At 44.2% G+C, this 25,211-nt stretch overlaps 1 protein-coding gene across 8 annotated transcripts in view; it reads right to left on the reverse strand.

Moving 5' to 3' along the window:
- Positions 1–25,211, reverse strand: part of LOC311445338 (uncharacterized protein) — an 80,479-nt gene that overhangs the window by 4,797 nt on the left and 50,471 nt on the right. For 3 of the 8 annotated variants that reach the window (XR_014698350.1, XR_014698351.1, XM_084537344.1), the window contains 5 exons: positions 21,933–22,008; positions 15,243–15,300; positions 13,535–13,673; positions 11,382–11,535; positions 1,557–1,707 (listed from right to left, as the gene is read on the reverse strand). Coding sequence is in view for 3 of the 8 variants with exons in the window: in XM_084537344.1 (XP_084393470.1) it covers positions 21,993–22,008 (16 nt within the window). In the remaining 5 variants the exon portion in view is untranslated. Of the gene's footprint in view, positions 1–1,556; positions 1,708–11,381; positions 11,540–13,534; positions 15,301–21,932; positions 22,030–25,211 lie in introns of all 8 variants that reach the window. The other 5 variants (XR_014698349.1, XR_014698352.1, XM_084537346.1 and 2 more) reach the window with 5 other exon arrangements.

Consider the following 25,211-nt stretch of genomic DNA (forward strand, 5'->3'; position numbering starts at 1 on the left):
CTTGAAGTAAATGAGATCTGAATTTATTGCCTTAATTGTGCATGTCTTTGGGGGGATCTAAAGCCCAAAGCCCATCATAAAAATTGATGATTATCACTGTTTTTATAGTCATGGGGGGTGAGTACCCAGTGGTGACGATGCCAGAGAGAAGAGCAAACAGCAGAAGACAGCTTTAACTGGGCATTGGTTTGCCTTACTCATCCTCTGCCCTTTGTTTGTTACATGGCAGGGTTACACAGTGCAAAGACTCTGAGAAAATATTCTGATAGGTTGTGCTTCATGCAGACCAGCCAACGTTGTCTTGGTTTTTATTTAAAGTATCCTTCAAAAGCTACATCTTAAGTGAACATTTTTTTTTCTTCTTTGTCACAGCCAAATTCTCCAGTTCTGGGATTTACAATATTTTCCTTTTTCCAGAATGACACCTGCTGGTGGGAGAAGCATGGATGAATTACAGATACTTTGTAGGTTCAATAGCAGCTAACCTGACCATAGTCTTTGAGCAAGCTCGTCACCTGTGACAGCCAAACTGTTCATAATAAAGATTTGGAAATGCAAAGATACTATAAGAAGCATGTTGTAGGAGCAATATAATTTTCCATTCTGATTTAATATTTGCTCTTATTAAATCACCAAGTTACCAACTACCTCCGACAAACTCTGAGAATGGTGTTTCAGTGCTGGAGTCTAGAACTATTTTGGGAAGCCCACAGCATGGATATGTCAAATTGATATGAAAGCCAGAAGAAAACCTTTCCTATCCTATGCAAAAAGCTGCTGTGCTGCTTCAAACCCTCCAGAGCAAGCAAAACCAGCTGCTGGCTCTATTATTGGTGCTTAACACCCCAAAAGATTAGCATCTCAAAGAGAAGCATTGTGTGCATGTCCCTCACCCGGTATGGGAGGACATAGCTAGAAGGGACAGAAAGCAAGCTGTGCCTTTGCCAAAACTGTGACAAATACCCCAAATACACCAGGCAGCATTAGGATCTGTAATGGGCTTCCATACCCTCAGCACTTCTATTGTCTCAGCCTACAGGAGAAGCCTCCAGCTAAACTGGATCCAGACTTGAGCTTTTGATGCTTCCAGCATATTTACTGCAAGATTTCTCAAAGTGATTTCCAATGCTAAGAACAACCTCGCTGGGAATACACAACTGTATTTCCTTTTTCTGAGATGCTAACTACCCGAAGTCTTCTGCAATGGCAAGATAAAGCATAGATGCTCAAGACACTGAAGAAAATGCTGAAGTTGGACTCTGAAAAATCTAGAAATCTGAATTATTAAAGCTACACGGGGATATTTTGGGACAGTAGCTTTTGGCCATTACACTAACACAGATCTTGAGAACTGTATGTTTTGAGAACTTTATATTTATGAAGAAATATTTGTGAAAAAAAAAAAGGTCTAGTAAAAAGAAAAGTGTTAGAAATTCAATTCAGAATTAGAATTCAAATAATTCTTCTGATTTATTTACAAGAGTATAGGCAGCATACACATTCAAGTGTGTTCCTCTTGGATAAATTATTAATATATAGATAATGTTAAGGTATACCTCATTGCAATATCAGAAGGCAAGTTTCCTCGCTGATTAGTGTATTAGGCTGCAACTTAGGAGGCTTGGCTTCTATTCCTGGATTTGTCGCTGGCCTCTTATATAGCTCTGAGCAGACAACTTCACATCCTGGTTCCTCCAGTTCTCCCATCTGTGAGAAGAAGATAACATTGGTAAATGCAAACACACGAAAAAGGGGTGCGTTGCTGTAAATTCACTGATTAACGTAAGACACAAGGCTGTTTGCTTCAATGGATAGTTTAGAACTGGAGAGTTTCTTTAGATATATTCCTTGCAAATTCATTATGTCCAACATATGGTTGCACATACTTCTGTCTACAGAGTCCTTGCTTGTCATGCATATAATCGTGACTATCAAAAGTGACTATCATAACTTCAATTTGTTGTTCTGTGCCTCCTTAGCAGAGCAACGGCATCATGATGAGCCCCATTACATCCCCTGCCTTCAGAGTGAGACTCTAGCCCAGGTTAAGCACTTTGCTGAGCACAGGAGCAGGCTGGAAGCAGAAAAACTGATACAGTCCCTGAACCTGCGATAGCCTGGCCAACCCCACAAGGTCTGAGTGAGCTGGAAAGCAGAGAGGAAATTGCAGAAAAGATGCTTGTGCAAATATGTTCCTGCTTATTACTGCTGGAGCCCAAGGAGCTTTACTGTAGCAGGTTTGCTGGCTGCTTCTACTTAGCTCAAGGAGACACTCCTGGAGCACATCATCGACAATTGACTGTGACTGTCTCAGTTTTGAGCCACAATCCAGCAAAAAGACACTCCCTGTCCCAAAGTGATGGCACAGCTTTTCTTGTTAGATGAGAGGTCAGCTTTACTTTTAAGCTCAGGTTACTGCTGACCCCAAAACACGAGGCTTTCCAGTTTTTTAATGCCACACATGGTGAATGAAATGTATGCATGTTATAGAAACAGCCTGGAATTCAAATAAGCCTCTGCACAAGGACAAGAGCTCTGAATTTGGCCAATTTTTTCCGCTCTCTCAGCTCTGCTTATTGAAGTCACATTGTTTGGAATAACCTTAGCGTTGGGATTACTTTCACATCCCATTCTTTTTCTTCCACCTAGGACATTCTTAACTTCTACCATCAATGCCTTGCTCACCAAGTTGTGAGATATGCGTGATTGCCACTGACCTGGCCCACCTCGCTGGGCAGAAACTGTGTATGGATCTCAAAAACGCAGCTATGAGCTTTTCAAGCACTCCCATCATTTCTGAGTGACCAATACTTATCCCAGGAGGGTGAATGTTAGGTAAATTAAGTTTTCTGAATGTCACTTACATAATACTGACCAGAAGAGGTCTGAAAGGCACAGGTTTGAAACTGGGGCAACCTCCCTGCTCTGTAGTACTCTTTCCTACTGACGCTCCTTAGGAATGGGTAGTGCTAGGCTGGAGTTTGACCCCAAACACAGTGCAGATCCAGAACCACAAAAATTCCCCTGCATGGAAGAAGTAAGAAGGCTCCAGACCATTGCATATTTTTTAATTTCTCATTTTTTACTGCAATTTTTCCCCTACTACTCCATTTTTGTTCATCTGAGTTGTCATTTTACAATCCTACCCTGAACACCACAATGACAGCTATTGATTCTCCATCTAAAAATGTACACTTTCAGCAGAAACATCATATACTTCAAATTCTGTTAATAGCAAAACACAAAATAATCCACACTATGTGTGCTTTCTGAGTCTGCACAGGACCACTAAACACTGCAGACAGCACAGGACGTAATGGCAGTCTGTGAAGAAAAAAAAAAATAAAAATAATATATATATTTAAGTACTTCACCCAAACTAGCTGCAGGTAAACTTTATTAGAGAATTGTAACCTCACATGTCTTTCCTTCCCACTTCCCCCCTTTCTACTTCCCTACTTCTCTTCCTTCTTCTCAGAGAAAAAAAGAATCAGATATTTTGCTGTACCACAGCAAATTCTCCACTTGCATACCATGTTCATGCTGTTTTGTTTGTTTTGTTTTGTTTTCAAAATTAATTAATATATTCTTTTTTATTATTGTTATTTACTATATATACTTTTTTTTCCCCTCAAGACATGTTTCAAAGCTTTGTACCCTTGAGCTTTGTTCCAGGTTAACAGACCTGCTCTTGTCCTGGTGACTTTCTTCCTTTCTTATACAGAGAAGCAGTGTTCTTCTCACATGGTCCCTTTCCTCCTTACGAGATATCCAAACATATGTTTTCATACACCTATTCTGTCTGAATTCCAGAGTAACAGCTATCCCACTCCCTGGACTTTACTCTTCTGACTTTGTCCTGTTGCTAGTTCCTTATAATTTTAGCTCAGAGACCCAGCACAGATTATATTTCATCTTGCCTCTGCCTCCACTGCAGAGGAGCCTTGCTCTTTCCCTCATTTTTTCTTTTAGACAGAGAACTTCTTTCTATTTCTTTCAGGCTCCTTCATTTGACTCTTACTTTATTCCTATATATTCTGCCTTCTGACTCACAACTTTCTTTGCTGACCCTTCTTTTTGTTCTGTCCTTGCACTACCTACAGACATCCTTTCAGTGATGATTGCCCATCAAATTAAACAGGGTGCCCTTCCTTACTATTTTGCTGTTTTATTTGGGATACAAGTTCTAGATAGTTTTTACACCTGAGACAAAAAAAATCAACACCTCCTCCACATTTCAACTCCTTGGCTCCTCAATCCGGATGACTTCAACAACTAATTAACGTAGAATCATAGAACCATAGAATATCCTGAGTTGGAAGCGACCCACAAGGATCATTGAGTCCAGCTCCTGGCTCCACACAGGACCACCCAAAAATCAGACCCTGTGTCTGAGAGCACTGTACATAAACTTCTTGAACTCCTGTCCCAGTGCCCAACCACCCTCTGGGTGCAGACCCTTTCCTTAACCCCCAGCCTGACCCTCCCCTGTCCCAGCTCCATGCCGTTCCCTCGGGTCCTGTCGCTGTCCCCAGAGAGCAGAGCTCAGCGCCTGCCCCTCCGCTCCCCTCGTGAGGGAGCTGCAGGCCGCCATGAGGCCTCCCCTCAGCCTGCTCTGCTCGGGGCTGAGCAAACCCAGGACCTCAGCCACTCCTTTGGGCACTGACAGCTTTGTGCCCTCCTTACACCGTGGCACCAGAGCTGCACACAGTGCTGGAGGACAATCCCTTCCCTCGCCTGGCTGGCAGTGCTGGGCCTGATGCACCCCAGGGTATGGTTGGCCCTCCTGGCTGCCAGGGCACACTCCTGACTCCTGTTCAGCTTGCTGGGACCATAACACCCAGATCCCTTTCCGTGGGACTGCTCTCCAGCCTCTCATCCCCCAGTCTGTACACACAGCCAGGGTTGCCCCATCCCAGGCACAGAATCCAGCACTTGTTCTTCTTAAACTTCATATTGCCCAGCCCTCTGATTTGTCAAGGTACCCCAGCAAGGCCTCTTTTCCCTTGACAGAATCAACTGCTCCTCCCAGTTTAGCATCATCCGCAAATTCATGTAGTTTAACAAAATTTTCCTCTTCAAAATTAGGAACCCTAACTACAGTCCTGCTTCTATTTATTCTTCTATTTGTTCAAAAGTTGCTTTTATGTTTAGTTTTCTGTAATAGCCATGGTGCTCATCAAAACTAAGTCTAAATAGTATCTATTGAGAAGTCATTTGGTGAAGACGTATTTCACCTACTGTGCTTATAGGCACATGGGCCCTACCTTGAAAAGTAGGGCCCAACTTCTGCACATCTTCCTGCAGGATACATCTAGGAAGTTTAAGTCTCCCCAAAAGATACAATTTTCAGTTGTATTTATTTCTCAAATTATACTAAACAGATCACTGTTTGTGCGTAGATGATAAGGATGCAGTGAAGGCTACAGCATCCATCTGGAATGATCCCTATATGTTCTCTTTTAACTATTTTTTCCCCAAGGCATTTTGACATAGACGAGTTCAGTGTTAGGCCAGCAACAAATCTTTCATTTTTGGTTTTGTTTGTTTGTTTGTTTCTGAGGGACAATTTGTGACAAACTTTGTTTTTATCAGAAATATGTATATGAAATTTCCAGCTCATTCCCAAAGCACATGCATCACTTGACAGCACGAGCCCCAGAGCACCTGGACACCTGGCTGCCATAGGGTACCTCAAAAAAGCAGCTGCCTGGGAATGGGGAAGCTTCAGACTTGAGGTACCCTGAAGGAGCAGCAAGCCCGAGGAATTGGAAGCCTTGGGGAGGAGAACCTGGAAGGTCTGAGGCTCCACCAGGCTAGGAGGAGGAAGCTGTAAAGCTGCTAGCCTACTGCATAGACAAAAGAGGGAGATGGCTATGCTGAGGCAGGGTGAGAAACAGCATTTATTCCTTTCTAAAGCTGGTGGTGTAGATTTTATCCACCTTAAGAGAAGAGTTTGCCCACTCTGCTATCTATCACTACACCCCTAGTGAGAGCATCCCAGAGACTTGCCCAGTGGAGACCCGGATGCCCTGCTCAGCTCCCTGTGGGTTTCAGTGGAGCTGCTGCACCTCAGGACAGCATTTCTGCCCCACCAAAGTGGTGCCTTCCAGCTGAGCACAGCCCCATCGGAAAAGTTTGGACGAGCTCTTCTCTGCAGCGCGCTGGCATCTCCAGTTACCACCAAAATATGTAAATCTTTCACAAGCATTAAAAATGTGAAGCAAGACCAGCATTTCAGCCACCAAATGAGTAATACCTCTGAAGCAGACTCAACAAGAAGTTTGTGGGAATTTTTGTCTAGCATTATTTACTGCTACAAATTGCCTACCAGATCAAGCCTGTTCAGACCGCTGTGCTTGTTACACCAACAGAAAAAAAGAAAGGCTTTAATTCTGCAAGTCTTTTTGTCTGCACGTCTTTTTTTCTTGCGGTGTACTCTCGCTCACTTTCACTAACACGGTACGAAAATGATGCCTTGGGATTACAATAGCGTGATGGAAACTTTTTACTACACTTCAGTGAACCTTAAGGGAAAACATGTACATACACACTACAGATATTATGTGCATTTCCAGGAACCCTGTCAAAACTGATCACATGAAAAAAAAAAAAAAAACACAAGACAATTAGAACAAAAACTGCTTCATCAACTTCTTCCATTGCTCATACCATGGGGTAGATGCATGATCAAAACCAAAAGCATCATTTGCAAAAGCCTTTTGAAAAGTTGGCTGGATTTCCTACCCTGTCACCTCTGTGAGCCACACAGAGAATGAGTAGTCCGCGATCTTCTGAGAAGCAAAACACTACCTAAAGTAGCGACGTGGTTCAGGATTAGGTCCAAAACTCTGAATTGTTTAATCCAAGAACAAACCACATCATACTTTGCTTATGCATCTGCAAACAAAATAGGGTATGATGAAACAGAAAACTCTCCTTGTGGTTTTTTGTATATCATCCTTGCCACTTTCATAATTAGAGGACATAGGCTACCATTAAAGTCAATTGCAAAGTTCCCATTGACTTCAGTAGATGTAAACCAGGCATTAATATTATGCTTTTCAGTTTTCTTGAGGTTTAAACACCTCATAAAATAAATTTACAGATGAACTAGTAAATGTACACTTACAAAGAAACCTCCTAAGGAGTCCCTGAAGCCATATTTTTAAATGCTGCTATTCATTCAGTTTATATCGAACAGATTAAGGGACTGTCAAACAAGGGGGCATAGATCAAGAACAGCAATAAGAAATGCTGAAAATACATTCCAAAAATATAATTCCAAAAATATCATTTGACATATTTGACAAAACAGACTGAGAAGAGGGTTTTATGCTATGTGACATGTTTCACGAGCTCAGAAAACCCTATCTATTTATTTATCTGTCTATCCATTTCAGTGATCTGTAAATGAAAACATGTACAGTATACGCAGCAATTTTTTTTCCAGGAACCCTTTCAAAACCACTCACATAGAATTACAAGAAAAGCTAATTGAGAAAGAGAGTCTAACCGATGAGAAGTCAGAAACACTACCATCCGGAGCTGACGTTTTCTTCTATAGAACTATGTGCCCATTGGGCATAATTTTTGATCTCGCAGACTTTCCACATGTAAAAGTCCGATTGACTTCAGTGAAAATGAATGAACTGCAGGATCTAATTAAGCCTGCTGAGGTTTGAAAAACAATCTCATATGCTGCCTGAATATTTCCACAAATTTCAGAGATTTTCAAGATATTTTGTCTAGTTCATTGCCAAATAAGCGTTTATAAATATTTATAAGGATAATGTGTAAATATAAATAGAAGGTGAACATTAGATGATAAATAGATATAAGGAGCTCGTAATTACCTGAACTGACTTGATGAAGGCTCTATGAAATGGAACATCACAAATGACATTATCAAACAAAGAGCAGTGATTGATGGATGACATTTGCACAATCATCCCGTTCCAGACACTACTGGCACAAGGAGAAAGGCTCTTTTGGCAATTAATAACCACATGGGAAATGTTTGCCCATTACTGCGCAGGAGCATGGTAGAAGAGGCAGGGATACTGTCCAGCTCCCCAGGGCAGAATTCAACCACCTTAATCAGGAGACCTTGCTTTCTTTTTCTACCATGCCATGATTCATTCAGGAAAAGCGTTGCACCTTCTCAACAAGTGAGCTAGAGTTCTGCAGTTGCCATCCACCAGTTCTGCTCAGTGCTGGTTCATCTCCAGAGTGGATCCATGCTGGATACATGGCCAAAGCCTCACGAGAAAAGACACAGTGCAATCACAAAACTAAAGTCAGTGTTACAATGCAAAGACATGTTGGGAGCATACTGAGGCTGCAGAGATCATTCTCTTCTTCTTAATTTTAGGATACTTGTCCTTGTAACTTTAATATTATCTTCATGTGGTGTCTTGCATATACTTGGTGTTAAAAACAAACTAATAAAGACTATTTCCACTATGTGGCATCATACCCACAGAGATCCACCAACTGGGTCTTGTTGAGGGCCAGCTGGATGGTGCTCTCAGGTCCACGCTGACTAACACAGAAACTGATGGCAAAGAATCACAGAACCATGGACTAAAGGAGGTTGGGAAGGACCTCAGGAGGCCACGTGGTCTGACCCACCACACACGGCAGGGCTAATTTCAACATTAGGTTTGGTCTCTCAGGGCCTTATTAAGGTTGTCTACTCTCTACATGCATTCAGGCTATCAGCAAAGAGAAACTATGCCAAGAGCACACAAACGATAAAATCTGGGAGCCCTGAGTTTCCTTCCAGGTCTGAGGAGCTAAGTGAAGCCTCACTATAGCTCCAAGTAATGACCAGGGACAATGCCACAGGGGTCACCTCTGGTCTGGCCTCCGGTGCACCCAGCTAGCGACTGCCCAGTCGTTCTGTGAGGACAGTGTATGGAAAGTCTGAACACGGGAAGGAGCTATGCGAGGCGGAGAAGATGAAATCTCTGGAAATATTTGCTGTTAGGCTTTAGTAAATCTCTATGGAATATTTGGTAACTGTGTTTTTTCCACGTCTTGAAACAGTTGACCAAATTTGAAAAGCTTTGTGAGGATGGCAAAAGGCACATGCCTGATTCAAAAGCTGAGAAAGGTCTATCTTTGCTCTAAAACCTTTTAAAACACAGGGGCCAGACACTTTTTTTTTTATATAAGCAGGAAAAAAAAATGTATTTTTTCCCGGACACCTTCTTATAAACAGTTCAATTGCTTTGGCTGATACTCAAAAAAAAAAAAAACAAAAAAAAAAATCCTACAGAATGATATCCGAGGTAAATATATAAATATATATGACCCAAATATGAGTTCAGCAAAGCTCTGAACAACTGAGAGCAGAATCTTATAGCAGGAAGCATTAGGAAAACTTCCTTGTGGGCAGAGCTGCCCGTCCTGCCTGCAATATTGTTTGTTAAGCACTTTGGAATCCGTCGACACGAACAGAACCACATAACTGAAGCTGCTGGGCTGCATTTCCCTGCTCCCTCTTTCTGCTGCAGTATCTTACTGTTAATTATTGCTATGAAGCGCAGCTGGCTGGTGGGAGCACCAGGCAAGTCCGCTTTCCCCTGGAACCAAACTTCAGGAAAAGAAAAAATTCTGAATATGCATTGCATCAGGATTAAAGACAAATTCTGAAGTTTGCTTCCAGGGAAAATGCTGGTGCATTCAAAGCCTGTTAATGTACAGGGGAAGGAGTGCCAAAGGACGAGAGCACTCCACAAATACAGCTGCGATTCCATGAAGTCAGAGCAAGCAGCTCCTTGCCCACAAGATGAGGTAAGTAAGGGATGCAGTGTAACAGCCCACAGAACACAAACGGATCTTGCAGCTTGAACTATTTGGGCCACGAGGCCCCAAAACGAATAATATTAAGCATATCATATGCGTAGCTTTTGTATTCAGCTCCGGTTTTCATTGTGGATTTTATTTGACAGCTCTAAAAATACTTTTTTAGAAGTATTTGCTGTACCGTAGTTATTATTAAGCTATTTCTTTCTGGGCTTCCAATATGGGACGTTTCTAGCTGGTTAGGAATCGCCAGTGAACTCTCGGTCCTGTTGCACTCAGCAGAAAGTTTGCTGCTGATTTCAAACGAGCAAGATTTTTACCCCGCAGGAAATCAAGGTAAGTGGGAAATAATACTCATTTCATCCAATTAAACAGTAAAGCTCACGAGTTGTCAGGGTCTCAGTCCGCAGACATTTCCTTTTTCTGTCAGAAAATTACAGTTGGGGGGATGTATAACATAAAGTACAAAAAAGGTGCTGTAACACCGAGTGAGACAAGGGGGCCAAAGCTGTAAATTCCTTCCATCGACATGGTAATCTGTATTTGTAAAAGGCCAATATTGAGCAGGCAGTGAAAACAGAAATGCATAACCACATCACATCGTTCCTCTGCCAGAAACATTCATACTAATTTCCACCATCAAACGCATGGTATGATTACTTAAAGTTTTTTTTTAACCAATCCTACTTATAAAAACAAAATCCTCAAGATGGTGTAACTTCACATTTTCATATTCTGTAACATGAATATACATCAAATTGGCAACAATCCTTACCTTGTGTACAAGCCTCCTTCGGGGTCATTAACACGGAATCAACTCCTTGCGGTAAGTAAACACTTCTTTTTCTCATTTTTTTATGTTAGAAATTGAAAATTAATCTTGCAAGTCATTTTGAACCAGGAAAACAGGGCTGACAAAGCAAGCACTGTAGTCTGATATCTTTTATTAGGCCAACTTAGAGTTCAAAAATATGCAAGCCTCCTTGACCACACACAAGTTCATGTATGCAGAACTCCAGGCTGGACCCATAAAACGTATTAAACTACTTGCTTTGTCACTACATCTACATACATATGTACATAGTACAGATGTATATAATGCACATGCATGTACATTAGAGAGGCTTCAGAATAAACTGTTCATTGACATAACTTTAAAATAACAACTCTGAAGGACTTCTGTGGGTTGGCATGTAATCTTGCAACAGACCAATGGGTTTAATAAAGAAAATTTAGCAGCGCACAAAACAAATCCTGCTTCTGATTTCTAATGAGGTCTAATTCCTATGCAAAAACTCACGACTCCCACTAACAGTACCAGCAACCATATGTTCTTTGCTGCTAATCATAATAATGAGGAATACCTGGCAAAGGTATAGCAACGTCTTTCAAGTGAGGTGTTGCAGGAAGAACAATGACGAGGTTTACTAAACTCATAGCTATAACACTTCAGGGTGCTCTGTGCAGGTACAACCCGCTGTAAATTGATAGGTCTCTTTTGCATAACAGTTCGAGTGTTTCTAATGTTGCTATGTGTCCACCACAAGGTGTGTGCATAACCTGCTCACCTCTGCTTTTCCTCCCTCCAGCGTGCAAACAGATCACCACCCAGCTCTTCAGCAGCCCGCAGTCCACATCACCTGGGGAACCGAGGGGCCGGCAGTGGGAGGTGTACAAAGAGCACGTCGAAGAATTGCAGCAATGAAGGTAACTACTCTTCTTCTACCTGTGAAACAGAATCACAGAATTTTAGGGGTTGGAAGGGACCTCAAGAGATCATTGGGTCCACCCCCCCTGCCAAAGCAGGTTCCCTAGAGCAGGCTGCCCAGGTAGGCGTCCAGACAGGCCTTGAATATCTCCAGAGAAGGAGACCCCACAACCTCCCTGGGCAGCCTGTTCCAAAACCCTTTCCAGGTGTTTCATTAGGAGTGCAGTCACAGCAGTAAATGCTTGCTATTCATTGCAACAAAGACTGAAGAACCAGAGTCCTTCTGCAGCGTGAAGCCTTTGTGCTACCACCAGCAGTACTGCTTCTGAAGTGTGAGTATCAGTGGTCGTGTGGTGTCCCCACAGCCCTCAGCTCCTGGAATTCAGCCAGCACATGCTGTGGCAGCACCTTGTGCTTTAGTTGCATATGCCTTGATAAGGGCTGGTGGATCTAATCTCGTAACATCAAAGGTGGCTCTGATGCAGTCTGCTAACTCATTCTGAATGCATTTGAAGCCACTGCTAGGTCTTTTCCGACTCATTCCTGTACAACAAAGGCTGTTTGAGACCAAAGAGCATCACAGATTTGCAGAGGAGCTTTGTCTAGCTCAAGTAATACATTAATGGCCTCCTAACATTCAAGGACGATCAACATTTTGATCTTCCTACCGGTGAACTAGGTCTTGGGAAAAAAATATTGGTAAGTGGATATACTGATTAATAAGAAATCTGAAACCACCTCTACAATACATTTAAGATGTTGCCTCAGAGTCACCCTATCCACCTGAAAATAATATGGAGGATTAGACATAAAAGCTAGGACTTTATTTATCCGTGAGCTGAGGTAATGGCTACTAAAAATGTGGATTTCATTGACAGATGATTTAGTGAACGTGATGACAGCAGCTCAAACATGGCTCCATTAAAGATAAAAGTAACATGCTTAAATCTCATGAGGAGGGATTTTTTCTTATTGGTAGAGAATGTATGTCAAGACCTTTAGAAACCTAAGAACCACATAATGAGAAAATAATGAAGAATCAGCACTCGTAAGTGTCTGAGTGAAGTTCCCACTAAATGGGCTTTGATAGATCATTTTTCTCCTGACAACAAAGACACCAGAAGGATTGTCTGGACTGTAGCTCCTCACTGCAACCTATGATGAAAAACACTTCCTGTAGCCAAGCAGAAAGTCAAGATGAGGACTTTCTCCCTAGAAATATACGCATTTATTTACACTTTTAGAGATAATCTAGTCCAGAAATATCATCTGAGAACACCAGTGTCACCAGAGGCAGGAAAAAAAAAGCCAATATAGAATCAGACAAAAATATTGAGACATTATTTTCCTTGAAAAAGACACTTTTACCAGTGACTGGAAAGATACTGGAAAGATGTAAAAACAAAAATTAGTTGGGATTTTGCTCCTGACAGCTCAGCCTCCATTGCTTGTTGCAGTGCCAGCTGCCACGCACTGGCTCAGTCTGCCTCAGAGCTCTGTGGCCCTTCCTTGTTCAGTTGGTGTCAGTGAGGGTGACCAAAAAGGCTAGCTAAGAGCTGGCCTCCCTTCCTCCGTGGGCTTTGGTGACAGCTGACTGCTGCTACTGTACTGGTCTCCTGGAAACACTGCTCTTGGGGGCAGCTGAGGGCAGTGGGTGGCCTCTTTTGGCCCCCAGCGTCAGCCCTCCCATTAACAGGACACTAGGGTGAAATTCACTTAGTCACTGTAGGGACTTCTAGCAGGAGGTTCTTGTCATAAAGGAAAAGTCAAAACCAGGTCAGATTAATAATTCCCCAGAATTATCCACTCCTCTCCATTGACTGTAGACATTACCTAAGGTGACACGCTTTGCTGCAGATATCCATATTGCAGACATCTACATCTAGATGAGAAGAATCCCACCCGAGATATCTGCACTTTGGAAGCACAAAACAGCGGTGCCTTAAGACACAGACCCTCCTATCAGGTGATACTGTCATCACAGTCAAAGATTTACAATTACATTACAAACACTTAAAATTTTGACTTCCAAGTCTTCTTTGGACATAAGGAATGGCAAGCTGCACGTTTGGGAGGCTTCTGGCCTATTTCTCAAGAGTAAAACATCGATTGTGGCCAGCATGTCATGCTTCACCAACCTACAGCTTAAAGCCTGGGAAATTCATAAATATGACCATTAAAAGAAATTGCATACATATTAACTTCTATTTTATTTATTTGGTAACAAACACAGAGACACACTCAGCATAAGAGAAAATACAGCAAGTATGAAGCACAGTAGTAACAAAACTATCCCTGACTAATACATCCAAGCACACACCAGGGCTGATCTACTTCTTTGCCAAGGAACCAAAAGGCAGAGATCTGCAGAAGTGGGGGCTGCTTTCCAGCCATGGCTGAATCCTAGGCAGAGCAGGTATATGCTCTGTGTTTTAACAGGCTCAGAGAAAAATAAGCTTTTTATCTTGCTTTGTAACAAGATTCCTCCATAATATTTTCATAAGGAAAAACAAGGAGTAGGCAGGTGAGAGGCAGAGCTGTTCCATGTGAACAAAGAGATGAGAAAGGAAGGCGTAATTGAGGCTCCTACTTCCAGTTCCTACTGCACAAGCTAGAAAATTGTTGTAATGTCTTTCTCAGACACATTTATTATGTTATTTCAATTGGCCTTCCAAGCTAGAGCAGGCCTACAGCTCTCACTTGATACGTTTACACTGAATTAACATTAATTAATGATGAATGGTACAATGAATGATCTGTTCATTCTGACTGCAGAGGGCACGTAGACACCTAACTCACACGTGGACACCTACAGCTACCCCAAAGGCAAACACTGAAAATCTCCCCCAGGCTTCACAGCTTTCACTGGCACGTAGGTGAATATGCCAGGACAGCTCAGTAATGATCTAAACGATCTTAACAAAACAGAGAAATGGCCTGAAAACAAAGGGGGGAAACTCTACTGAGATGAGAGTGAAGCTCTACACTTAGGCAACACACGGAGGTTGAGGGATGACAAGTGAAGCAGCAGTTATGAAAAATAATAAGATTATAGAAGAATAATCTGAAGATTAACCACCAATATCATGTTGTCATGAAAAAAGCAATCATACTACTAGGATGCACGATGGGAATTACGCCTTACAAGACGTATTAAGGAATGTTTCCCTTCTGTTTGGCACAGGTTGTATTGCATACAGTTTGGGCACCACGCATCAGGAAAGATGTGGAATAAAAGTAAAGTTGTAAGAAAGGCTGGGAGTCAAGAAAAAATAAATTATTCTCGAGCCATTTCAAGTCAGAAGAGAGAAGAGACAGCAACGGGCTTAATCTGCATCAAAAGAGATTCGGATTACAGTGCAGGCTTGTTCACCTAAATTGTACATGTTAAACAAGAGTTTTCTAAAATGACTTAGCACTGGAGTAAACCACCTCGAGAGGTTCTCAGATCTCCCTTCCTGTAAGTATTAGATAGCATACGAGTCAAATATCTGTTAAGGAGAACACAGGTATATTTCCTTCTGCCTTGTTCAGAGGGAAGGAGTAGATGAGCTCAGATCTGCTCTAGCACTGGTTTCAATAATTCTGTGATAATGGTACATCGTAGAGACACAGACACAAAAATATAACTTGCCTTTGACTACAAGTGTGGCATATCCAGACTTAGAACATCCTGACTTTTATTTCATTCTTCTAAGTAACACCAGCCAGTAATACTCACCTGCTCTTAAGACAAAAACATTCTTTTAAGTGGCCACATTTTAAAAATAGATGACAATCTGAAAATTTAAAAAAAAGACATGTATGTAAACACACATCAACATTATTGTTGAATATGTACATGCAAACTGAGCAATTTTGTCATTTACTGTATAAAATTCAGACTTGTATTTGCAGCCATACCAATTACCCAGCATAGTAAGTGCATGCATACTACATAGCAAGCAGTGATACAGAGCAGTGCATGTGATTTCATGCAGTAGTTTTGCATCTTGAGCTGTCTTCAAGCTCTCTGAAACAAAGATAACAAAGGAAACTTCCCAACATGAACAAATGAAGCAGCAGCATCTCTGCCATATGTAAAGATCACTTTCCTTTTCTGCAATGCCTTCTCTGTAGCATGATGTTAACACAGACCCAGAAGTATGACTTCATTCTTTGATCTTTTCAAAACAGATGGGCTGGGAGATCACCATGAAAACTGCAGCTTCTTAATCTTCTAACATAACTGTTAAGACCGTGTACCTTCTCAGAAACCATGCCAATCATTTGCACTGAATTAAAGCAATTTTCTGGCATTAAATTTCAATGACTCCAGCTTGGGGTTAGAAAAAAATACCTTGTAACTTGTTCTAGAAGGCCCAAGCATATCCCTACTATTTCTGTGGTGTCCTATGGCAACCTTACAGAGCCTTCCAGCAAAGCAATGTTCAGGAGGAGGAGAAGTATAAACATGGCAATTCACATTTTAAAGCCAAGTGTTATTTTGCATTTGTGTGGGCTTCACCTGCCTTGCTGCAATAAATTATCATCTCACTGTTATCTATTTCTTAAGAGTTTTTACCAAATTTTAGAATTCAGTTCATTTTCCAGTTCGATTTCACATCAGACATTCTTATCTGTATCGTAGCACCTTGGGGAAAAATCCAGTGTAAATGGTGTCACTCATGACATGCAGACTGCTGTACTTGTATACAGTATACATACAATGCCTCTTCTATGAGCCTTGGGAAAATCCTCTTCAAAATTATTGGTTAGCACATTGGCTTTTTATAGCCTAAAAGAGAAGCCTAAAAGAGAAGTCACACGTGCCACCAGGATTTAATATCTGTGACCTTAGAAATTAACAAGGTCATCGGATCTATCAGATTACAACATAATTCCAGCGCTGGTTTTGGCTTCTATAACCCCTCAAACAGCAACACAGAAGCCAGCAGACACAGGGCAAGCACCATGAGCTTGAACTTCATCGGGGTCATCATCCATGCCCACAGCACAGCCAGGTTAGCTCTGTCTTCTAGCTCTGTCAAGAACATGCTCAGGATTTGTCTACATAAGGCACTCCAAAAAAATTAATCCGGATCAACTAAGTGAAGTAAACTGTTATAAACTATTATATTATAAGGTATACAGTATAGTGTATAGCATATATGTAGTATAGTATATACTATGTACTATGTACTATATACTATGTGCTATATGCTATACGCTATACTATATATAACTATTATATAATTGGATTTAAATTCTGTGTAAGTATTGTGTGCACAAGTGTTTAATACTGTTTAGTGTATCTGCATTGGAAATCTATTTAGATTAACTTCTCTGTCTCACGGAGATGAGTTTTTGATGCCAAGAACTCCAACAGTGGTAGTTTCCTAATAGGAGCTCCCTACTGCGAGCCATAAAGCTTTCTTCTTTTTTTCCTAAAGATTTTTTTAGGGCTAGGGCTCTATGTAAACCCACAATTCTTAACTAGGCGACAAGAGAAATGATGGCAGTTATGAGAGAAGTGATACATCCAGCAGACAAGAAGCTCATCCTTGTATATGAGGTTATAATAGGAGACGTCTGAGTATATCAGACTTTCCTAAAATTCCAACTGATGGGGTAGTCCCAATGTGGAGGTTTTGCCCCTCTTTTCAGAATAATCAACAGAGACCAGAAGTGACTTGTGTGACATGTGGACTTTGTGCACCTGACACAAAAAGCAAAAAGTGCATAACATAACTTTGGACATCTAAACCAGAGGTGTCTGCAGATGACCTGACAGATCACACTGTATACAAAAGAGTATTTCTGGGTGCAATTCCTCTCTAAATCAGATTACGAGTTACATACTCAAAGTATGTATTTCTCTCCTCTGGCTATAAGGAAGTGTAATGTGAGATGAGGAGTCACACTGTACACCTCTGAAGAGAAATTATAGCCCACCAGGAGAAAAAAAGCCCACCAACTTTTCCATCAGTCTAATAGTTGATGCATCTTGGCATGCCCTGCCACGGATGATCAAGTTAATGACTGCAGGTTTCACATTTCTGGAGGTACCACTGCCCACGCTGTGATACCACAAAAGCTTTGCCAGATGTAATTCACCTCGTGAGCCCTGCTTCTCCAGCATGATTTCAGCCAGGCTGATGCCTCCACTCCTAGGCAGTGCCTTCACCTGAGGCCATAGTTCAGCAATTGCTGCTGCAGGCCTTATAAAGTCCTGAATTATGTGCAGATAGCCTATTTTGGATGAGACTAGGTGGTGACATACTAATCTAGTTTCCTTCTGCAACAGGATAACAGATGGGAGAAGCAGAAGGTGTCATATCTTGACTGTTATCAACATTGACATGTATTATTCTTCTACCCAAGACAGAGAACACAGTTTAGAGGAAACTCGTATGCAATGAGTACAGACTGGCTGGGAAGTCAATCACTAAAATCATTTATCAACAATGAATTACTTAAATAGAAGGGTGTACAGAGTAAGTTTGGGGCTTCTCAATATTTCCATTAACAACCTGGATGATGGAAGATAAAATACATTTATTTGTTAGAGCGGATAAGTCTGAGCTAATAGAGCTTGCCAGCTCTCTGGAAGATAGGACCAAAACTCAAGATTATTTTGACAAATTGGAGAAGCAATCTTAAAAATAGGTGGCAAATTAGTAGGGAGATAGACAAAGTTCTGCACTTTCACAGTGTACAAACACAGGCTAGGCAAGAATTGGCTCCATTGGCATCAATTGCACAGGGATGCGATGTGAAATCTCCATCCCTGGACATCTTTAGGAACAGGCTAGGTAAATGCCTGCCCAGCAAGACAAAGGGATAGGGGGTCAATGGGAGAGGCTCAACGATCTCTGAGCTCCCTTCTAAGACTATTTTCCAGGATGCAGTCCTTCTGCATCTCCTAAACTTTTTTGTTGGGAGTAGTTGCGTTTAGAGGAATTGTACAAAGACCATCAGTGCTCATTCAGCATCCTTGGAGTTGAATGAACCTGAGCTTTTTAGCTGTTATAAATTCAGTAAGTCCGCTGGTTCTCAGAGTTCACTGCACTAAAGCTAAGGCAGTTAGACAGCCTGCCTTTATAATGCTTTCATTGAATAAATTTGCAAAGCTGCTACCTAGAGCCTACATTAATGCTCAGTACCACTTTGTTAATTTGGAATCCAGATCTGGTGACTGATTTAGGAAAACAGTTCAGCTAATCCCTAGTGAATAGAAATCCCCAGCCTAAAATTGTATGGCTCACCAGATTCCCACACGTGCGAATGCAGCAGCTGCCTTGCAAAGGGAAGTTAAAATATCGAGTACAAACTTTGGGGGGGGTTCACGTGACGTGCCTATTTTCCTTCCTCGGAGATCCAGGGCTCCAAAAAGCAGGAGCAGAGACAATCACCAGCTGCACAAGCCCACAAAACTTTCACGGAGGACAACCTCCATAGTAACGTGGCAAGTGCACAAATGTATTCTAGAAACCAGTTCTGGCAAGAGAACGTAGATAGAAAGTTAAAAACCATAATTCTGCACATTAGCCTTGTCTTGTTCCTTCAGTCAGCAGACACAGTTAGTGCACATAGCCACGGGATAGCAATAATCTATCTATTTTCAGCTATACTCATGTAATTGCCTTCTGCATGATAAAACAAGTTTCAACAGAGTATGATGAATAATAATTCCTCAGCTGGAGCTCCTGGGAACACATCCATCGTTACGGGAAGGCTCCTGTGCAGATTGCTTCCTGCCTCATAGGAGGCCCTCGATTGACCTGTTGAGCTCTGGGAGACAACTCAAGGCCCCTTTCCTCACCCAAACTTGGTCTAAGCTGGGCAAGGGGACGATTTTCCTGGGATGCTGGGACATTAGATACTGTACCTGCTTCTGCAGTAGCCATCCAAATTCAGAAGTAAAGGAATAGATGTAAGGGAAATAACTATTTTAATTACTTCTACAATGAAGCAGGATATTCTTGTCCATTTACTTTCTAGTAAACATATGTTGCTATTTGCAATGAGACATCTCTGATATAATACCTAAGGGGAAAAAAAAAAACAAAAAAAAAAAAAAAAAAACAAAAAAAAAACGAGGCCCAACATCTAAAGGTACTCAGATATTTACCTCTAAGAGTAATAGCTAAACAGGATCCTGATGCCCAAGGATCCCAGATAACATTAGGGGATCTGGGCCTACAATCCCAAATGAGCTACTCAAGCAGCAAATAATTCAAGATGCTCTCAGAGGGGTGAGAGTCTGATGTGGTAACTTAGGGAACGCTGCTGAACTTTCTGAATTAGGTGTTGCTGGTCTGCTTCCTGAAATCTGTATCAGAGACAGCTGATGCCTACCAGCAACAGTTGTGTAGTACATATGGAAAGCAGGATAAAACCAGACAAAGATGTGTAGATTGTGTTAACTGAGTTACGGCTTTTGTAGCATCACATGTAGGCCAGCCACTCACACGAGCTGCAATAAAAGGCACGCTGCATTACCAAGACAAGGTAGCTACTCTGCGATGAGCAAATCCCTTCCGAATATCGCTTTACACGGGCATGCTTTTAATAACAAACGAGACTTCCTCTTCATATAACATTTGATAATTTTTATCTGTCTTGCTTGTATCCTTAGGCCATTGGGCTATACCATGAGGACCACATATTGTAAGCACACTACAGCTCCCCATGATCACCGTAGCTTAATGGCTGTAGTGAGTCAGGCAGCTTCTGGACTCCCAGAAAATGATCTTACAAGCCAAGCAGGCAACATACAAACAAGAGCAGGGTGTAAGAGCAGATTAAAAATGTTAAAAAGTGATACCTCACACCATGCTTAAGCACTGTGCATTGCTGGCAGGAGCTGGCACTGGAGCAGGAGCAGCACCACCACGTCTACACATCACAAGGCTCCCCGCAAACGCACACACCTCATTACTCAAACCACTTTCATTTCTCTTACGCAGATGTATATTGGAGATACTGAACCAAGTTTCCCTGTGCACTAGCCCTTCAGTACACTAAGTGGTTACTCCTCTCCAAATTCCCCCTGGAGCACTTATTGAGGCGGAGAAGAAACAGTAATTAATCTATTAAAATGAGGAAATGTAAATTCAGATGTATGCAGAGCAACGCTTCTTCTCTATTTACTCTTAATTTACATCCTGATGAGTCAAATCGCCACCGTTACATTGCCAAGTCAAATAAAACCCACTGGTGATTAGAGTTGCTCTGCGGGATTGTACAGCGTACACGTCTTTAATGAATTTGGTCCACAAGCATATGGCCAAGGATAAACTGCATTTAATACCTCTGAGCAAAAGTAATGATGAAAACAACTCCCCAGAGGCTTTCTGAGTGTGATTTTCAAGCTGAATAGTGATGTCTTTGATACGATTTGTGTGATAAATCTGAATTATTCTCCAGGAGCCGTTGTCCCCCACTCACACTCCCAGAGCTCTGGAGCTCTGAAGGGCCGCTGCTGGCATGTGAGCATTGGGGTTTGGTTTTCTGATGGCTGTTTTTTCCCCAAAAAAAAAGTTTGGGGCAGTTTTAATTTTTGCCCTTTGCCTTCATGTTTCCAGCTCCCAGGCCAAAGTGTGGGGCAGAGGAAGGGGCTGCTGCGCTGCGCTGCCTGCCGGCGGCTGACCCAGAGCAGGGGAAAGGCTTAAAAACAACATAAAAAGGGAGGAAACCACAAGGTGCATTCGGTACACTTGCAGAGAAACCAGGAGGGGCTGATACTATCAGTCATATCTTCAAACTTGGGGCAAAATATTGATTTTTACATCCAGGAGACGGGGAGAGGCGGACATCCCAGGGGCAGACAGCACAAGTGGGAGGCAGTGGCTGCCTGCAGCCAGCCCTCGGAGGGGTCCCTTCCCCTTTCCCTTCCCCTTCCCTTTTTCCTTCCCCTTTCTCTTCCTCTTCTTCTTCCCCTTCCCTCCCCGTTTCTCTTCCCCTTCCCTTTCTCTTCCTCTTTTTCCTTCCCCTTTCCCTTTCTCTTTCTTTTTCCCTTTCTCTTTCCCTTCCCCCCAAGACGCTGAGCACCAGGACCAGGGATGGGGGCTCAGTACCCCTGGGCTCCCAGCCTGTCTCAGAGCTGTCCTAAACCACGCCAAGATTGTCCCAGAACCCTCCTAACCCTGTCCCAACTGCCCCGGCACAACCCTAAATTGTCCCTTCAATTCCCAGCACAACCCTAAATCATCCCAGCACAACCCTAAAGCGTCCCAGCTCTGTCCCTGCCCCTCCGCAGCCCCCCTGCGGGTGCCACCTCCCCCCTCGGTGTCCCCCCGCGTCCCACACCCCATGAGTGCCACCCTCGCTGCGGGTGTCGCCGTGCCCAGGGACATCCCAGGGCCACCGCCGAGGAGACAGGAGCGAGAAAAACCGGGGAGGGGACACAGGTGACCAAAATACTGACCCGCAGCAGCAGCTGGAGAAGCACCCGGTGGCTGCAGCCTGGAAAGGGGGGGGACAGCTTTCACCGCTCCGGCCGCCTGCGAGAGAAAGATAAGAGGCTGGTGCAGAGGAACAATTAAAAAAAATAATAATAATAAATTACCGAGAAGCCCTAATTCACTTGAAAGCCGCTGCGACTTCGCCAAGCCGCTCGTCCCGCCCGGCGCAGGGGAGCGCCGGCGGGGGGCGCGATGGGGACCCGGGGGGGACCAAAAGGGGACCCCGGGGACACCGAGGGGAGGGGAGGGATGCCCCGGGGGGGACACGGGGGACACGGGGACATTGGGCACGGCAGGGCTGGGGGCTGAGCGCGGTCCCCCCGGGAGCCGGGCAGCCGGCACCAAGGGCTGCCGAAACGGCCCCAAACGCCGCGCCTGGCGCTTTGGGATGGAGAGGGGCGAAAATGACCCGAAGCGAGTGCCAGCCCCTAAAAGTTTTGGTTTTAGGGCTTATTTTTTGGGTTGATTGGTTTGTTTTTCATTCTTTTTCTCGCTTTCCAGGAGTTACGCTCGCTGTCCCCGGCTGCCCACGTCCTCCCAAGGCACCACAAAGTTTCCTTTGGGGAAACCCCAAGGCGCCGCGGCACCTCCTCGCCCTCCCGACCCCCAAATCCCCAAACGGCCCCGGTGGCAGCCGCCAGCTCCCGGCCCCGAGCCCCGCTCACAGCATCGGGAGCAGGATGAGACCCCCCCGGGCCCCCCCTCCCCTCCTCGCACAAGGACGCGACCGGGTCAAACCCCAAACCCTTGGAAAAGCAATTGTTCGTTGTCTTTTTTTTTCCCCCTTTTTCCCTCTTTTTTTGTTTTCCCGGAGATATTCCAGCCTCTTGCGACCCTCCGGAGTTGGCTGCGTTTGGGGTTTGTTTGTTTGTTTGTTTGTTTCAGGTTCGGTCGTTGTTTTTTTTTGTTGGTTTTCTTTTATAGGGTGTTTTTTATTTTGTTATCCTAATTGCATCGTTTGACCTCCTGCTCAAAGGAGGGAACCCGTCGCTCCTTCCCGTGCGTTAAACAACTCCCCGTGTGCCGGCAGAAAGAAAAGTCCCGGCAGACGCCCGGGACGCCGAGGATTTGCATTTGGTGGTTTGCTGGTTTTTGTTTTTTAATGACGGGATTGAAACCCGCCGAGTTTTAGGTTGTGCCCTAAAATGAGGCTAAACGCGGCCATCTGCAGCGCTCAGCCCACCTCAGCTCGCACCCAAATCTCCGCCGAGTTGGGCGAGACGCGAACCGGGCAGCCCCGGTGCCCCCGGGGGCGGCAGTGGGGACGGCCGAAATTATAGGGTCGGGGCCATCTCGGTGGGACAAAACGTCCTAAAACGGGGCGCTGGGAAAGCTGCCACCGGGGGGGTGCCCCGGACCTCAAGCCCGTCGGGACGGGCAGATTTGGTTCTCGTCGCCGGGAGGGTTTTGGGGCTGGGGAACGAAAAGGGGAGAGCGGGTTCCCGGAGGGGAACGGGGAGGAGCGGGGTGGCCGCGACCCCACTGCCCCGCTCCGCTCCCCGCGGCCGTGCCCGGCTTGGGGCCGCCGGGGGCACCCCAAAAGCGGAGCCCCCTGCCCCTGCGGCTGCTCGGCAGGAACGGAGGGTTTCGAGGAAAAATAGTCGCGGGGAAAATAGTCGCGAGGAGAAGTAAGAAAGAAAGGAAAGAAATTAAAGGAAAGAAAGAAAAGGAAAGAAAGAAAAAGAATGAAAAAGAAGGAAAGAAAAAGAAAGAAAAAGAAAAAAAAAGAGAAAAGGAAAGAAAGAGAAAATGAAAGAAAGGGGGAAAGAAAGAAAAAAGGAAATGAAAGAAAATGAAAGAAAGGGAAAGGAAAAAAAAAAATCGGGAAAAAAATAACAAGTCGTCGCTGGGAAACCTCCCTCCAAGCCCAGGTTCTTGCATTTCTGTAGGGTTTCTCGCTGTTTGCCGCACACATCCTCCCACGTTTTAAAGCCTCCACTAATTTTACGCAGCAGCACCGAGGCTGCGGCTGACACTTTCCAGCTACAGCGGGAAAGGAGAAAATAAATAAATAAATGGATAGATAATAAATAAATAAATAAATAAACAAACCACCTCAATTCAAAACAACGATTTTGCCCTTAGCCGGCACCCAGTTTTTTGGCTCTTACCGTCCCGGGATTTTCGCTCAGCCTCCGCAACACCCCGAAAAACCGCGCTCCGTTTGCGCAGCCCCGCAGCGAGCAGCCGAGCTGGCCAAAAGCGAGGCTATTTGGGGAGGGGGGAGCCAAAGGGGGGATCCTAAAACCTCGCAGGGATCCGTCGGAACGAGAAAAATAATAATAATAAATAATAATAAAAAAAAAAAACTTTTGCAAAAGTTTTTTTTGCGAGCTGGCCGCGCACTCCTGGGGCAGGCAGCAGAGCCCGGAATAACGATGCTGGAATCACGGCGCGGAGAGGTTCCAGAGCGAAATGGTTTAAAAAAATAATAATAATAAAAAAGAGGAATAAGAAAAAGCCCTAAAATCTGCCTGGAGGTGACTCGGGTTTGCTGCGGGTCCGGCTCCGCTTGGACGCGCGGAACAGGTTTGCTCCCTGCGCGGTTTTTCCCGAAATCCGGCTTTTTGAGCCCATTTCGGGAGCGCTCCCAGCCCGGGGCTCCGGGGCCCCGGCTGGGATTTGGGAGGCCGGTGGCGACCGGGGGTGCTCCGGGACCCCCCCAACACCGGGCAAGCAAAAACCCCAAAAGAAAAACCGTGTCCCCAGCCGCCCCCGGCCGCTGGAGGTGCGGGCACGGCGAGCCCGGCACCAGAGCCCTTCCCTCACCCCTCCCTCACCCCCTTCTCCTGCTCAGATACCTTTTTTAGAATTTTATTTTTATTATTTTTGATTATTTTTCCTTCTTTCCCCTACTTCCCACCCCCCAAAAGCCGTCCCCGCGTTGCCTTCTCCCCGCAGCTTGGGAGCTCGGCTCGCACCGCTGGCTCTCCGTGCCACCCCGGGGAGGGATGGGGGATTTTTTATTTATTATTTTTAGGGTTTTTTTTTTTACAAAATCGAGATATTTTTATTTTTTTTTCCTCCACGTGGTGACCCAGCGGGGATCCCCCCCCGGCTCCGGCTGCCGGCAGCTCTGTAAAGCAAAGCGTGCATTGGGAAACGCCGCTCGGGACCCAGGAATTGCCGCCCCGACCCCAAAAAACCCGCAGCCCCAAATCCTCCCCGCTTCCCTCCGAAGGCAGGCTGAGCCCTGGCCGTTTCGGGAAAGTTGTTAGGAAGCAGGATTTCACATCATTTCT

Source organism: Aythya ferina, assembly GCF_964211825.1.
Source record: "Aythya ferina genome assembly, chromosome: 1".
Taxonomy (NCBI): Eukaryota; Metazoa; Chordata; class Aves; order Anseriformes; family Anatidae; genus Aythya; species Aythya ferina.